The 17982-nt window shown below is 37.9% G+C and overlaps 1 protein-coding gene across 7 annotated transcripts in view; it reads right to left on the bottom strand.

The window, feature by feature from the left end:
* The window catches only part of FYB1 (FYN binding protein 1), a 180392-nt gene that overhangs the window by 41904 nt on the left and 120506 nt on the right, over nucleotides 1–17982 (bottom strand). For all 7 annotated transcript variants that reach the window (XM_082453722.1, XM_082453723.1, XM_082453725.1 and 4 more), the window contains one exon: nucleotides 9098–9254. In XM_082453722.1, the coding sequence (XP_082309848.1) occupies nucleotides 9098–9254 (157 nt within the window). The remainder of the gene's footprint in view (nucleotides 1–9097; nucleotides 9255–17982) is intronic.

Genomic DNA, 17982 nt, shown 5'->3' with positions numbered 1-17982 from the left:
TCCAATCATTAATCAGAGATCCCCCTGAAAATAATTATTCTTATTCAAATAAAAATTGCTAGGTATATAAATTGCATAGCAAGTTATATTATGTGAATTTAAGTATTTAAAATAATTTAGGCCTTTGCATTATTAACTTTAGTGAATTGAATATTAATTAAAAGCACAAGATATAAATACCTTAGACATCAAAATACACTGACATTCTACAGAATAAAATCTATAGTTCTTTTCACGGTATACAGTTCTTAAGATCAGTCCTCCTCTTTTACAGTTTTAATTTCCATATTTCCTCTTCTTACACTGTCTTCTTCTCACATATTAATACTGAATTCACTTATTCTCTGAACACTGGTTTCTTTTTCCTCCATGCTTAGCCCCTGCTGTTTGCCTTCTCTGGAATAATTCTCCCTTCTCATCATCCCCTGCTGTGGCCCTCCTTAATCTTTAAATCTTTAAGCTTCTTCTTAAACAGTCCCTCCTCTGTGAAGTTATCCCAACTCCCCCAAGCTCACACAGTTGCTGCTTCCATATGTCATACATTGCTCACTACAGAGATTATTCTGGATTGCTATAATTATAGAGCAATTACTTTCAGGTCTCTCTTCCTACTACAAGACCATAAGCCCTTGGAATAAAGAGATTATCACTCTGTTAGTTAATTTATTATTATGACTGTCATTTTTAGGAAGCTATTAGAATAATTCCTGTTATGTATAGAACTTTGATTTTTTTGGCCAAATTAACGATGTCTTAGTAATACTAAGAAACAAACACTTATTACTAAGGTGAATTGTTTATTATCATTTTTGAAGAAGAATATAAGTCAAAAAGACTACTGGACTTGCAGTTTACTTCCTGAAACACTTGGATGAATAACAAATATTTGCAAAATGAAGGGGATCTGCATAGCACACTCATACATATACGCCTGTACTTTAATGTAAACCATTTATTACTTGTAGATAATGTTTGCATGCATACATATATTAATGGAACCAACATTATAGCATATAAATTTTAGTTTTATATAGGTCTGAATTCACCATATATAGAACATTAATATAGTCACTAAATATGAAATAGTGTTAAGAATAGGAATAACAGTGAAGAATAAAAGGAAGAAAGATGAGGGGGAGAAATAGGTGAGTGTCAAGGATAGACCCAGACAAACTGTCACCAACTGCTCAAAAAAGTGTTCCAGGCATTGAGAAAAGCCACACAGAGAGATAGACAGACAACGACACTAGCCACAACCCAAGTCCTAGAAAAGTAAGCAGAGGGAGCAGGTAAAGAAGAAAAGGAAGCTTATCAGTTGTTACAACAAGGACGTCTATTCAAGAAGGCCTTTCACCATAATTCTTTGTTTTAGTATAAACAAAGCATACAGAATTAAATAGGAAAAGCAAAATTAATTTAATGTTATGACTGTCATGTTTAGAAAGCTATTAGAGCTCTATTTCCTGACTTTTAAAGATGGGAACTGTTGACCTTTATACCTTATTCGTTATTCATGACCTTTATTCCGTGACTTTAGCTCTTAATTGTCAGTTTGTTTTTTAAAGAAGAAGGAGGAAATCTAAGTGACATATAAAACTTTGTTCTATACCTGACCTCACTGAAAACGAAATCCCATGAATTTTTCTCTGAACACGACTTCCTGTATTTAACACATGATAAATTATAAAACTGTGACTTCTTTAAGCTAATGGACTTAGGTAAGACTGTCTGGGAGTGCATGACTGATATAGCAAGTCTCAAATTCCAGAAAGTGTTAAGCATTTCTATTTTTCTTTTTTAATGTTCAAAAAATGTTGAAGAAAGTGTTACTTTTTTTTTTTTTAACATCTTTATTGGAGTATAATTGCTTTACAATGGTGTGTTAGTTGCTGCTTTATAACAAAGTGAATCAGTTATACATATACATGTCCCCATATCTCCTCCCTCTTGCGTCTCCCTCCCTCCCACCCTCCCTATCCCATCCCTCTAGGTGGTCACAAAGCACCAAGTTGATCTCCCTGTGCTATGCGGCTGCTTCCCACTAGCAATCTATTTTACGTTTGGTAGTGTATATATGTCCATGCCGCTCTCTCACTTTGTCCCAGCTTACCCTTCCCCCTCCCCGTATCCTCAAGTCCATTCTCTAGTAGGTCTGTGTCTTTATTCCTGTCTTGCCCCTAGGTTCTTCATGACCTTTTTTTTTTTTTTTAGATTCCATATATATGTGTTAGCATACGGTATTTGTTTTTCTCTTTCTGACTTGCTTCACTCTGTATGACAGACTCTAGGTCCATCCGCCTCACTACAAATAACTCCATTTCATTTCTTTTTATGGCTGAGTAATATTCCATTGTATATATGTGCCACATCTTCTTTATCCATTCATCTGTCGATGGACACTTAGGTTGCTTCCATGTCCTGGCTACTGTACATAGAGCTGCAAGGAACATTGTGGTACATGATTCTTTTTGAATTATGGTTTTCTCATGGTATATGCCAGTAGTGGAATTGCTGGGTCGTATGGTACTTCTATTTTTAGTTTTTAAAAGAATCTCCATACTGTTCTCCATAATGGCTGTATCAATTTACAATCCCACCAACAGTGCAAGAGGTTCCTTTTCCTCCACACCCTCGCCAGCATTTATTGTTTGTAGGTTTTTTGATGATGGCCATTCTGACCAGTGTGAGGTCATACCTCATTGTAGTTTTGATTTGCATTTCTCTAATGATTAATGATGTTGAGCATTCTTTCATGTGTTTGTTGGCAATCTGTATATCTTCTTTGAGAAATGTCTGTTTAGGTCTTCATTTTTGGATTGGGTTGTTTGTTTTTTTGATATTGAGCTACAGGTGCTGCGTGCATATTTTGGAGATTGATCCTTTGTCAGTTGCTTCATTTGCAAATATTTTCTCCCATTCTGAGGGTTGTCTTTTCATCTTGTTTATGGTTTCCTTTGCTGTGCAAAAGCTTTGAAGTTTCATTATGTCCCATTTGTTTATTTTTGTTTTTATTTCCATTTCTCTAGGAGGTGGGTCAAAAAGGATCTTGCTGTGATTAATGTCATAAAGTGTTCTGCCTATGTTTTCCTCTACGAGTTTTATAGTGTCTGGCCTTACATTTAGGTCTTTAATCCATTTTGAGTTTATTTTTGTGTATGGTGTTAGGGAGTGTTCTAATGTCATTCTTTTACATGTAGCTGTCCAGTTTTCCCAGCACCACTTATTGCAGCGGTTTTCTTTTGTCCATTGTATAATCTTGCCTCCTTTATCAAAGATAAGGTGACCATTGTGCGTGGGTTTATCTCTGGGCTTTCTATCCTGTTCCATTGATCTATATTTCTGTTTTTGTGCCAGTACCATACTGTCTTCATTACTGTAGCTTTGTAGTATAGTCTGAAGTCAGGGAGCCTGATTCCTCCAGCTCCATTTTCCTTTCTCAAGATTGCTTTGGCTATTCGGGGTCTTTTGTGTTTCCATACAAATTGTGAGATTTTTTTGTTCTAGTTCTGTGAAAAATGCCAGTGGTAGTTTGATAGGGATTGCATTGAATCTGTAGATTGCTTTGGGTAGTAGAGTCATTTTCACAATGTTGATTCTTCCAATCCAAGAACATGGTATATCTCTCCATCTATTTGTATCATCTTTAATTTCTTTCATCAGTGTCCTATAATTTTCTGCATACAGGTCTTTTGTCTCCTTAGGTAGGTTTATTCCTAGGTATTTTATTCTTTTTGTTGCAATGGTAAATGGGAGTGTTTTGTTAATTTCACTTTCAGATTTTTCATCATTAGTGTATAGGAATGCAAGAGATTCCTGTGCATTAATTTTGTATCCTGCTACTTTACCAAATTCATTGATTAGCTCTAGTAGTTTTCTGGTATCATCTTTAGGATTCTCTATGTATGGTATCATGTCATCTGCAAACAGTGACAGCTTTACTTCTTCTTTTCCAATTTGGATGCCTTTTATTTCTTTTTCTTCTCTGATTGCTGTGGCTAACACTTCCAAAACTATGTTGAATAATAGTGGTGAGAGTGGGCAACCTTGTCTTGTTCCTGATCTTAGTGGAAATGGTTTAAGTTTTTCACCATTGAGAATGATGTTGGCTGTGGTTTTGTCATATATGGCCTTTATTATGTTGAGGTATGTTCCCTCTATGCCTACTTTCTGGAGGGTTTTTATCATAAATGGGTTTTGAATTTTGTCAAAAGTGTTAAGCATTTCTAACTAACAAAAAGGTTATAATGGTAAATTCTTACTTTTCCTCTAATTTTAGAGCCAGGAAAAGAAAAATCTCACACTGACTAAGAATGACCTCAGGGTAAGAACTGCTTGACCTTTCCTTTTCCAACCTTAGTCATTTCCATTATTTATTATTTCTTACTATTTCACTTTTCCTGTTTCATTACTATTAGTAACCATGTAATTTGCTTTGTATACCACAATATTCAGCCATTGGTTCTGTGTTCATATGAATGAGTTATACTGTTAAAATTATAATTAATTTTTTAAAATGGTACCAAGAAATGCGTTACCCTAAAGATATTGATTTGAACACTAAAACTGATCAACGAGCTCCTTTGACCCATTTCAGTTCCTCTTCAGATGTCTGAGTAAAATAGAAAATGGAACTAGCTGATTTCTGACCACTAGGTGGGGAGACAATACAATTTAAAATACAGTATAACTTTGGCCTCAACTACTTTCTTTTTGAAGATGTTTATTATTTGTAATTCTCACCTGCCTCCAATTCTTCACATTCTTAAGGCATACTGACGTGAAAGATTTAATTACAAGTGACTTCTGGGAAGTAGGCAGGTGATAAAGGCCTCGAGATCTCCTGAAATTCTTTCTTTGATCCCAATTCGTTTTCTTGCCTTAAGCAATACAGACTCTATACCCTGGGGAGAACTGTGAACCTTATCAGTCATTTATGCCTTTGGGAAGCCAGTCCCTCACCTGAGCACTAGTTCTTCATTGTTCTAATTCTTGGTTCTAGGAATTCACTTCCTTAGTGATCTTAACAGTGTCAGGACTTTAAGTGTGGAATATACACCCATGACTCTCAAATAAATATTTTTAACCAAGAACGCTCTCCCAAACTCTTCACTTCTTATACCTAATTGCCTCCTCAACATCTGCGCTTGCATGTTTAAGAGATGCCACAAGCTTAACATAGCTGGGCTCTCCTGATCTTCCCCACGCCCAAACTTGCTCACCTTCAGCCAATCCCATTTCGGTTGATGGACACATCAGCCTTGGAGTTACTCAGGCTCAAACCTTGGAGGCACATTGGATCCTCTTTTTCTTTCATACCCCAAATCCTGTAGTCTCTACCTTCAAAATATATCCAGAATCTGGACCTCGTACCACTTGCACTGTACCCTCCTGGTTAGAGCCACCTCCGCACCTTGCCTGCATTTCTGCACTATCTGCCTAACTGGTTTCCCTTCTTCAATTTTTGCCAACTGTCCCTTTTCAGACAGCTGTTAAGGTGATATTTACAAAACATAAGTGTGAGAACGTCACTGCTCTGCTCTAGCTCTTCAGGGTTTCCCATTTCACTTATGATAAGAGCTGCAATCTCTATCATGACCCGCAGGACCCTGCATGAGCTGAGTCTTTCTCTCCTATTCCTTCCCTTGTTCATTTACTCCAGCCCCAGCTACCTCCTTCTGAGTTCCTGGACATTCTAGGGCTCTGTTCTGTCTGTCCTCTCTGCCTGGAATGGTCTTCCTCCAGATATCTGTGTGACTAACTCCTTCAGTTCCTTGAGTCTTTGCTCCAGTATAACTTCCTATAAGGGGAGCGACCCTCACCTGTCCCTTTAAAGTTGCAACAGACTGTCCCCAACCCTCACGCTACACCACCTAATCTGCTCTACTTTCTCCTATAGCACTTGATATTTCCTAACATGCTATATCCTTTACTTGTTTATTATTTTTTTCCCCCTTGTGTCTCTTGCCCCCTGTTTTATGTGGGCAGGAGTCTTTATTTTGTTCACTGATATTTTGTGAATTTCTAATGTAAAGGCACAAAGTAGTGGCTCAAAAAATTATTATTGGGAGGGTGGTGGTGAGAAGAAAAAGCATAGAACACACATCACTCACAATTTTACTTAAAAATCATTCCATAAATTTCCCTCTCACATGAAATATAAATTTGTGAGACTGAATATCAAGACCGATGTTACTTTCATTTCCTTTTTGTGTCTTTTCTAGCTTCCCCTGCTCGGGGGAAAGTTTCCAACCCAGATATTTCTTCATTTTGGATTTTACTTGAGCTCTCTGATGGGAGCTTGAAAGTCTTACACCATACACCACATTTTTACTTAAAAAAAAAAAAAATCACCTTATAGATGTCCCTTGGCTTTCATTTTCTCTGTTCTCTTCATTTGACATTTAACTTTCAGATGTGCCAGTTCTAGCTTATCTAGGCAATGTAACATCTAAGATTCTTGTTTCTCTCCATCTTTTTTCTGAGAGTAAGAGTAACTCTTAGATGAATCAAACTTTCTAATTAGGAGTCCTTAATAAGAAGGAAATAGGGATGAGGTTAAGTTTATTACAATTGGTGGATTTTGCTGATTTCCGATGAAAACACTGTTATAAGTAAAAATTTGAACCTGGCTGGTTGGCGGACTCTTTTCAACTTTGCACGAATTTCCTACAAAGTTGGGAAATTGACCAGCATTGGTATGATGGTGTAGTCCAGGCTACTGGTCTCTTTTTGAAATCCTTTCTTCTTTTTATAACTTTTTATTCTCCACCTTATCACAGTGGATTCTAGGGTGTAGATTTACAGAAAAGAGTTAACATAGCAGGCCTGAAGCTGCTATTTTTAAAAGAATCTTCTATCAAGATGGGCTGTTGGTTTGTATCTGGGAACTCAGCTCTGAAAGCATTTCCTGCACTGATAGGAAAAGTTGCCTAATGATAAGAATGCTTTGCTGTGCCTAGATTGTATAAACAACATGACTTACGGTGAACACCTGCTTTCCTTCTAGAAGTCTGGTATTTTGGTAGTTGCTAGGCAGAAGGTGCCTAGGTGCCAGCTTTCAGTAAAAGCTGCCTCTAAAAGGTTTTCCTGGGAAGCAACATTACACTTGTATTGCATTTTTGTACCTGGAGAAAGGAGCAGTCCTACTCTGTCCACTGCCAGGTTTAGAAGGAGAGTGTGACTGGGATAAATCTTAGCCACGAGTACTACTATGTGCTGAGTCCCGTGTGTCCTTTTAGTGGATCATCAAACGTATGGGTGGTCTTGGGGACTCCCAAACAGCAGGAAAAATGCCAAACCCTACTCCTCTCCATGATTTCTTCAATCAAAGAGTTACCAGTCTTTATGCCTTAGAAATTATCAGGAATTCATGCTCAAGCTATTTACTGAAATTTCTCACTAGAATTAAACAGGATCCAGAAGCCTAATTGAAGCCAGGAGCTGGGATAGAGTCATATAATGAAATTCAAAAGTACTAAGATCAAAATCTAATGGGTTAAATTCATCAGAGTAGGAACAAAATTAGGAAAAAGACACAGGATTTAATACATGTGAAAGGAAAGTAATTTACACAGAAATCAAGTGTATATAAGAACACATATGAGTTATTTTAATTAAACTCATATTTATTTGACACATATGTTAGTAGGCAGATGGCTTACACTCTTATTTGGTAGCTGGTTATCATAAATTAGGATTCATAAACTCAAATGCCTGGAAGAGCATGTAGTTAACATAAATGCACAATGCAGCTTATACAGAAGATTGTAGCCACTAAGCTGCTCTAACACCTTCTAGTTAGTTGCAGTTATGCCTTTAACCACACCCCCCCCACCCAAAGCCTAATAAAGTGAAATGTAGTGCTGGCTACCCATGACAAACACGTTTTCAACCTCTGCTCTAAATTGTAATCATCAGCATTAAAGGAAAGCTGTCAATCGGATTTTGATATTAATAGATTCTATCAGAAGGATTAAGGATATTAAGTACTTTAAATGTAATGAATATCAATCTGGTAGGGGATTGAAGTGAAGGAAAAACAAACGTAGCTAAATATTTTGGCATATTACTTACTTGCGGTAAAGGAGAATCATGCAAAACAATTTTCTAGAAGAGGAAACGGAAGATCTACTCTGACTTGCCAAAGGAATCTATGCTTGCCATCGTCTGGCTATTTCTTTTTAAAACATTTCATCTATCCCAATCTTCTGCTTGCTTTTTCCTCAACCAGCTATTCTGGTAAATCACGGATAAAGAGCCCGTGCATAAAACCCATACAGTTTTGACATTTCTAAAACTACCATCTAAGAAAAGTGAGAGTGGGCTTGAATAAGTTTCCTAGTTTTTTAATACACAGCCAAAAAATCTGAATATTCAGAGAAAACCTCCATTTTTTACTTAAAGGAGGTTATTTAGCAGAGTGGTTAAAAGCTCACATTTTCTTTGGACTCAGACTGACATTGACTCACATTTGGAGAAGTTACTTAGCCTCTGTAAAGATCCATTTACTCATCTGTGACAGGATGATAACACTAGCCACTCAACAAAGTTATAAGGATTATACATGTAACGTGCTAGCACATCATAGGCAGTGAGTAAAATATGGTGGTGGTGGTGGTGATGATAATGGTGGTGATGGTGGTTGTGATAGTGGTGATGATGGCAAAGATGGTGCTGGTGGTGGTGATAATGATGGTGGTGGTGATGATGATAATGGTGATGGTGGTGATGATGACAGTGATGGCTATGGTGTTGGTGATGATAATGGTGGTGATGATGTTAATGGTGGTTGTGGTGATGCTAATGGTGGTGGTGGTGGTGCTGACCTGAAGAATGCTTCAGAACTTCTAAAAAGGCACAGGAAAATTTCTTCAAATGAACTCTTAAGGGGAAAACCACTGAAAAAACAGAGAAATAAGAGTTGCTCAAGCGTATGGTGGTGTAAGAGCAGCTTGCTCAGCCATGTCTTCCCCCTGCCAACTGCTCACCTTTGTGGCTCCATTAATTTACCATGGAACCCTCAGCATTCAGCCAAGCATAGTTTGAAAATCCATGGCAAGAGATTGACAAAGAAATGGCAAGATAACCTTTTGCTTACTTGAGATCTAAGGGAGATTTAATGTTTCTGGGAGGTAGACTTGGGACTGGCAACTGTGTTGGGTGAGATGCTGGCAATGGTGGCTGGCTGCCCGGATGGGATGGTGGAGGTGGTGGTAGGGAAGTTGTTGAGTAAGACGTTGGGACTTTGCTGGTACCTAAGAAGCAAAGCAAAAAATACTGTGAATTAAGACAAATCTTCAAACTAAAAGAACTGGCTATTCCAAGTATGTAGAAATGAGATTTTTAAACATAAATATGTAAGAAATGCATTCTCATTATTCTAATTAATGCTTTAAAGAGTTTAATACTCTCAGTATCATGGGACATGGCTTTTTTTCCCTGCATACCAGCTTTTATATTTACACAATTAAAACATCTACATATTTTTATTCTTAAATGCTTACGAGATCTCTATAGGATCATGATCCTCTGAATCCTCCTCAACCCTCTTGCCCTCATAAAGTCAATTTCTTTTCTTTCTTTTTTTTTCTTTTTAAGTTCTTTTTTTTTGCACACACACACACTGTATTTTATTTTTACAAGGGATAAATAAACTGACACCAAGCGTTGTAAATGGAGGACCACAACAAAAGCAACAATGATTGCAATTACCAAACACGAAACACACTCATACTATGTCATAATATTGACATTCAGTCCAGTAATCCTCCACTGTAACAGCTCCTTTACTTTGCAGTGAAAAATGATTTGTATATTTTTTGCCTCTGAGTACTTGGGGGATTTTTTTATTTTATTCAAACAGAAAGTCACAAAAATTATAATCATCCTCATCAGTTCACTCAGTCCCATGTAATTAATTTTTTTTTCATCTTGATCTTTTGTTAGCACTTTTATGAATTCATCAGTTTTCCATTAGAGTTCTGAAAATGCTTATTCATTCAGTTCAGCAGTATACTCAGTTACCAGAAACCTGTACCGTCAGAGCCTTTTCCATGAATTCCTTGAAGATGAAACCCTTTTATAGGAAAATTTTTGCAAAACCATCAGAGTACACCCAGAACTGTCTGTAAATGACAAAAGACTTAAAAATGACCACGGTTAAAGATTTGATGAAAGTTCATAATAATGCAAATGGCAAGGAAATTTAGTTATTTCTGAGATATACCTTTTAAAGTAATAACTAGAAATATAACTTATAACATTATACCAGAATATATAAGATTTTTAGTAATTTCATGTAATGTCTGAAACATTTATATTAACATATTTCCATACAAATAACCCAAAGAAAGTTTAGTATTAGTTGTTTTTTTTTTGTTTGTTTGTTTGATTTTTATACTGCAGGTTCTTATTAGTCATCAATTTTATACACATCAGTGTATACATGTCAATCCCAATTGCTCAATTCAGCACACCACCACCCCAACCCCACCACGGTTTTCCCCCCTTGGTGTCCATACGTTTGTTCTCTACATCTGTGTCTCAAATCTGCCCTGCAAACCGGTTCATCTGTAACATTTTTCTAGGTTCCACATACATGCATTAATATACGATATTTGTTTTTCTCTTTCTGACTTACTTCACTCTGTATGACAGTCTCTAGGTCCATCCACGTCTCAACAAATGACTCAATTTCGTTCCTTTTTATGGCTGAGTAATATTCCATTGTATATATGTACTACATCTTCTTTATCCATTCGTCTGTCGATGGGCATTTAGGTTGCTTCCATGACCTGGCTATTGTAAATAGTACTGCAATGAACATTGGGGTGCATGTGTCTTTTTGAATTATGGTTTTATCTGGGTATATGCCCAGTAGTGGGATTGCTGGATCATATGGTAATTCCATTTTTCATTATTTAAGGAACCTCCATACTGTTATCCATAGTGACTGTATCAATTTACATTCCCACCAACAGTGCAAGAGGGTTCCCTTTTCTCCACACCCTCTCCAGCATTTGTTGTTTGTAGACTTTTTGATGATGGCCATTCTGACTGGTGTGAGGTGATACCTCATTGTAGTTTTGATTTGCATTTCTCTAATGATTAGTGATGTTGAGCAGCTTTTCATGTGCTTCTTGGCCATCTGTATGTCTTCTTTGGAGAAATGTCTATTTAGGTCTTCTGCCCTGTTGGAAGATTTTAAATCACAGTTTCAATTTCATTAGTTGTGATTGGTCTGTTCATATTTTCTGTTTCTTCCTGGTTCAGTCTTGGAAGGTTATACCTTTCTAAGAATTTGTCCATTTCTTCCAGGTTGTCCATTTTATTGGCATAGAGTTGCTTGTAGTAGTCTCTTAGGATGCTTTGTATTTCTGTGGTGTCTGTTGTAACTTCTCCTTTTTCATTTCTAATTTTATTGATCTGAGTCCTCTCCCTCTTTTTCTTGATGAGTCTGGCTAATGGTTTATCAATTTTGTTTATCTTCTCAAAGAACCATCTTTTAGTTTTTTTGATCTTTGCTATAGTTTTCTTTGTTTCTATTTCATTTATTTCTGCTCTGATCTTTATGATTTCTTTCCTTCTGCTAACTTTGGGTTTTGTTTGTTCTTCTTTCTCTAGTTCCTTTAGGTGTAAGGTTAGATTTTTTACTTGAGATTTTTCTTGTTTCTTGAGGTAGGCTTGTATAGCTATAAAGCTATAAAGTTCCCTCTTAGAACTGCTTTTGCTGCATCCCATAGGTTTTGGGTCGTCGTGTTTTCATTGTCATTTGTCTCTAGGTATTTTTTGATTTCCTCTTTGATTTCTTCAGTGATCTCTTGGTTATTTAGTAAAGTATGGTTTAGCCTCCATGTGTTTGTGTTTTTTTACGTTTTTTTCCCCTGTAATTCATTTCTAATCTCATAGCGTTGTGGTCAGAAAAGATGCTTGATATGATTTCAATTTTCTTAAATTTACTGAGGCTTGATTTGTGACCCAAGATGTGATCTATCCTGGAGAATGTTCCATGTGCACTTGAGAAGAAAGTGTAATCTGCTGTTTTTGGATGGAATGTCCTATAAATATCAAATCTATCCGGTCTATTGTGTCATTTAAAGCTTCTGTTTCCTTATTTATTTTCATTTGGATGATCTGTCCATTGGTGTAAACGAGGTGTTGAAGTCCCCCACTATTATTGTGTTACTCCCGATTTCCTCTTTCATAGCTGTTAGCAGTTGCTTTATATATTCAGGTTCTCCTATGTTGGGTGCATATATATTTATAATTGTTATATCTTCTTCTTGTGTTGATCCCTTGATCATTATGTAGTGTCCTTCCTTGTCTCTTGTAACATTTTTTATTTTAAAGTCTATTTTATCTGATATGAGTATAGCTACTCCAGCTTTCTTTTGATTTCCATTTGCATGGAATATCTTTTTCCATCCCCTCACTTTCAGTCTGTATGTGTCCCTAGGTCTGAAGTGGGTCTCTTGTAGACAGCATATATATGGGTCTTGTTTTTGTATCCATTCAGCAAGCCTGTGTCTTTTGGTTCGAGCATTTAATCCATTCACGTTTAAGGTAATTATCGAAATGTATATTCCTATGACCATTTTCTTAATTGTTTTGGGTTTGTTTTTGTAGATCCTTTTCTTCTCTTGTGTTTCCCAGTTAGAGAAGTTCCTTTAGCATTTGTTGTAGAGCTGGTTTGGTGGTGCTGAATTCTCTTAGCTTTTGCTTGTCTGTAAAGCTTTTGATTTCTCCATCGAATCTGAATGAGATCCTTGCCGGGTAGAGTAATCTTGGTTGTAAGTTCTTCCCTTTCATCACTTTAAATATATCATGCCACTCCCTTCTGGCTTGTAGAGTTTCTGCTGAGAAATCAGCTGTTAACCTTATGGGAGTTCCCTTGTATGTTATTTGTCGTTTTTCCCTTGCTGCTTTCAATAATTTTTCTTTGTCTTTAATTTTTCCAATTTGATTACTATGTGTCTCAGCGTGTTTCTCCTTGGGTTCATTCTGTATGGGACTCACTGTGCTTCCTGGACTTGGGTAGCTATTTCTTTTCCCATGTTAGGGAAGTTTTCAACTATAATCTCTTCAAATATTTTCTCTGGTCTTTTCTCTCTCTCTTCTCCTTCTGGGACCCCTATAATGCAAATGTTGTTGCATTGAATGTTGTCCCAGAGGTCTCTTAGGCTGTCTTCATTTCTTCTCATTCTTTTTTCTTTACTCTGTTCCACAGCAGTGAATTCCACCATTCTGTCTTCCAGGTCACTTATCTGTTCTTCTGCCTCAGTTATTCTGCTACTGATTCCTTCTAGTGTATTATTCATTTCAGTTATTGTATTGTTCATCCTGTTTATTCTTTAATTCTTCTAGGTGGTTGTTCTTTAATTCTTCTAGGTCTTTGTTAAACATTTCTTGCATCTTCTCAATCTTTGCCTCCATTCTTTTTCTGAGGTCTTGGATCATCTTCACTATCATTATTCTGAATTTTTTTCTGGATGGTTTCCTATCTCCACTTCATTTAGTTGTTTTTCTGGGGTTTTATCTTGTTCCTTCATCTGGTACATAGCCCTCTGCCTTTTCATCTTGTCTATCTTTCTGTGAATGTGGTTTTTGTTCCACAGGCTGCAGCATTGTAGTTCTTCTTGCTTCTGCTGTCTGCCCTCTGGTGGATGAGGCTATCTAAGAGGCTTGTGTAAGTTTCCTGATGGGAGGGACTGGTGGTGGGTAGAGCTGACTGTTGCTCTGGTGGGCAGAGCTCAGTAAAACTTTAATCCACTTGATTGTTGATGTGTGGGGCTGGGTTCCCTCCCTGTTGGTTGCTTTGCCTGAGGCAACCCAACACTGGAGTTTACCTGGGCTCTTTGGTGGGGCTAATGACAGACTCTGGGAGGGCTCATGCCAAGGAGTACTTCCCAGAACTTCTGCTGCCAGTGTCCTTGTCCCCACGGTGAGCCACAAACACCCCCCACCTCTGCAGGAGACTGTCCAACACTAGCAGGTAGTCTGGTTCAGTCTCCCCTTGGGTCACTGCTTCTTCCCCTGGGTCCCGATGCACACACTACGTTGTGTGTGCCCTCCAAGAGTGGAGTCTCTCTTTCCCCCAGTCCTGTCGAAGTCCTGCAATCAATTCCCACTAGGCTTCAAAGTGTGATTCTCTAGGAATTCCTCCTCCCATTGCCGGACCCCCAGGTTGGGAAGCCTGACGAGGGGCTCAGAACCTTCACTCCAATGGGTGGACTTCTGTGGTATAAGTGTTCTCCAGTCTGTGAGTCACCCACCAGCAGTTATGGGATTTGATTTGATTGTGATTGCGCCCCTCCTACCATCTCATTGTGGCTTCTCCTTTGTCTTTGGATGTGGGGTATCTTTTTTGGTGAGTTCCAGTGTCTTCCTGTTGATGATTGTCCAGCAGCTAGTTGTGATTCTGGTGTTCTCGCAAGAGGGAGTGAGAGCACGTCCTTCTACTCCACCATCTTGGTTCCTCCCCTCATATACTCGACATGGCTTTTTAAATATTCCATTTCTTTCCCTACCTCCCCCCACCCCCAGTTTGTACGTATAATTGACAAAATTGTAAGATATTTAAAGTGTATATGTGATGATTTGATATACATATATATTGTGAAAGGTTTCCCTCCATCCAGTTAATTAAGATCCATCACCTCACATATTGACCTTTTTTTGGGGTGGTGGTGAGAACATTTAAGTTCTATTATTTTAGTAAATTTCAGTTATGCAATACAGTGTTATCAACTGTAGTCACCATGTTTTATTTAAGATCCTCAGACTTTACACATCTTATAACTGAAAGTTTCTACCCTTTGACCAACCACTTCTTCCTTTTTTTCCCTATCCCAGCCCCTGGCAACCACTTTTCTACTATTTATAGATTGTACAAAAAGCTTCTGTATTCCTTTTAGATATTTCTGCCTCTCTCCAAAATTTTTCACTTATGGTGATTATTAAAAATACTATCCTCTCTCCTTTCTCTCAGTCCTCTTGGAGTTTTAAAAATTGCTCAGCCCCTGCACACCTGACTTGCGACACTTCTTGCAAGGCACAAATCTCACAGGAATAGCTCATTTTCTCTTTTGGCACCTATTTTTTTGGGTTGAGGTAGGGAGAATTAGTTCCCTTATAAATCTGATAAATACAAATTTCTAACTGATTACATTTATGTTAAAAATATTTTGTCTAGTTCATTTTTGCTATAAAGTTAATTTTTTTTTGATATATAGGACTTACTACTTTTTCTCTAGTTCAATTAGTAAATTCTTGGGAATTCCCTGGCGGTCCAGTGGTTAGGACTTGGTGCTCTCATTGCCAGGGGCCCCGGTTTGATCCCTGGTGGGGCAACTAAGATCCTGAAAGCCCCACAAGCCTTATGGTGTGGCTTTCTGATGGGCAGCTGGATGCGCCCCTGCTCTTTTGCCTGCCCAGCATCTACTCTCCCTCCCCTGGTTAGAATAATTTGAACTGCCCAGAAAGTGGTGTCACTGTTTTTCCACTGGACTTTCCACTGGACTTGGAACTCCAAGGGGGTCCTCTGGGAATTCTGCAGTCATCTCACCACCACTACCAGGGGGCTTGCCTGAGGGTACAGCAAAACCAGAGGAAAGCAAGGCTGGGAGATGGAGAGGGATTGGTTGGATTTTTTTTTTTTACTTTTGGAAAATTGTTAGAGATAATTTGACAGGCTTAATGAGACACTAAACTGTGTAAGTGTCTTATTCCTCATTAAGCTTGGGAGAACACATGTTAAAGTCTTCCTATGTTACACTAGTATTTGGCAGTGGAATGTTTTGCTTTGCAAAATTTATGGTCACTTTCAAATACTGCAGAGAATATATTTGCATGTGTACAAAATAATTCTAAGGAAAAGCATCTTAGTATTTCAGGAGGAAAAAAACAGGTTGACTTACCTTACTATAATATGGCTCTAAAATCTTAATGTGGACTTTATAAAATATACCAAAATATAATTAGTAATATTGGAATTCTCAAAAGCAAAAATCTAGTCTCATGTGGTGGAAAGAAAAGGGTGGATATTGAATTATAATAAAGCAAGTAAAGAAGAAACAAAAACAATAAATCTATAGGAAATTTCTGAGATTAATGATAACATTAATAAATCACTTTTTTGCTAGGAACCGTTTTAGGCATTTTGCATATGAAATTTTATTTAACTTTCATAACATTCCTTTGGGTATATATTATTATCTAGTTTCCATTTGATAATTAAGAAAACTACCCAAGTTCAGAGAGTCAGTAAGCAATAGAGGTGGAATTCAAACTCAGCCAGAATTTGAACCTTAGTTGATTTCTTATGATGTCTGTGCCCTTTCTGCTATGTCCTGCTCATGCCCTCAAAGTGATGAAATGGAAATTAGTAATAAGTTCAAATGGACATATTAAACACATTTTTGTAAGTCCGGCTTTTCTAATTGGTACTTTTCCTCTTAGTGCAGTTTTGACAACTGTTTTCAGTTTCATTAGGGCAGTACTAGCTCTGGAGACTATAAAGTAATCTGTAAAGGAATTCAGATATGTTGGTGTTTTGGATATATGTTTCAGAATTTGATCTTGGAAACCAGATAGCAGGAAAGTAGATATTCAGGAGTTAGTGGAAAATGGGCACTCAAAGATGGATGACTGATGTGGGCTGACAGGAAAAAAAAAGTCTCATGAATTGGAATTGAGGATTTTGAAATAAAATCATGAAAGGATTTAAAAGATATGAAATAAATAAAATAAAGGGAAAGAACAACAAGTTTAGAGTTTGGTTGGCATCAAGAATTAGAAATGTAAAATTTGAGACCTAACACACAAAATTCTGATCTATCTATTTATCTAGCTATCTATCTATCCATGCATCCATCCATCTATCCATCCATCTATCTATCCATCTATATATATGTGTGTGTGTGTATATACATGTATATATATATGTCTTATCCCCCAAGTCTCAGGGGATATTGCCTAGGTAGTCTGTGGCTTTACAAGAATTGAAAAGACCATTTGGAATTTCTTCCCCAAAGAATGACAGGATTGTGTAAAGATATGCCTCATAGCAGTAGGCAGAGCTAGTCTCTTGGACAGTATAGGACAGCTCAGTGGCAGTGAGCTAATCAGGTGAATATGCATCCTACCGCCCACTCTCATCCCAAGTCAGATTCAGGAACTGTGTTCCTGGGCCTTTTAACTGGAGCCCAAGTCTTCAAGAAGGAGATACTGAGCATTTTGCTAAAAAGCCAAATGGGAGCTTGACTTACACCTTGCTGTAACACTTGAACTTCCACAAGAGATGTAATTTTGATAATAAAATTCTTAGCCATAATTTAAAAAATTATGAACTAATAGAACTGACTGTACTTATAGTAGGGAACAGTTCATACTGGTTACAGAAAAAATGGGGAGAGTTGGGAATGAAGGGGAGAGAACTTGCAAAACCTTCTAGAGCATGAAAACAACTCTCAAGAATCTGGGAGGTTAACAACCTCTGATTCAAACTTCATTCTCTTTAATTTTGGAAGCTCAGAAGAGGTCTTGCACAAGTCATGTGCCCTGGCTCAGGCCAACCTGGATGGGTGGAACACAAGGGCCATTTTACCAGGAGCAAACTACTGGGAGAGGCTTCCATGAGTCAGCGGTGCCTAGGGGTTATCTGGCCTTGCCCTGAAGGGTGGCTCCAGGTTCACTGAAACTCAAACTACCCAAAGTGGTGACATTATGTCAGGATTTAAAACTATACATGGGGGGCTTCCCTAGTGGCGCAGTGGTTGGGAATCACCTGGCAATGCAGGGGACACAGGTTCAGGCCCTGGTCCGGGAGCATCCCACTTGCCACGGAGCGGCTGGGCCTGTGCACCACAACCACTGAGCCTGTGCTCTAGAGCCCATGAGCCACAACTACTGAGCCCACGTGCTGCAGCTACTGAAGGCCGGGTGCCACAGCTTCTGAAGCCTGTGCGCCTAGAGCCTGTGCTCCAC

The sequence above is a fragment of the Balaenoptera physalus genome (assembly GCF_965194825.1).
Source record: "Balaenoptera physalus genome assembly, chromosome: 3".
Lineage (NCBI taxonomy): Eukaryota > Metazoa > Chordata > Mammalia > Artiodactyla > Balaenopteridae > Balaenoptera > Balaenoptera physalus.
The sequence above is the reverse complement of the archived record's forward strand: the minus strand, read 5'-3'. Positions and strand labels throughout refer to the sequence as shown.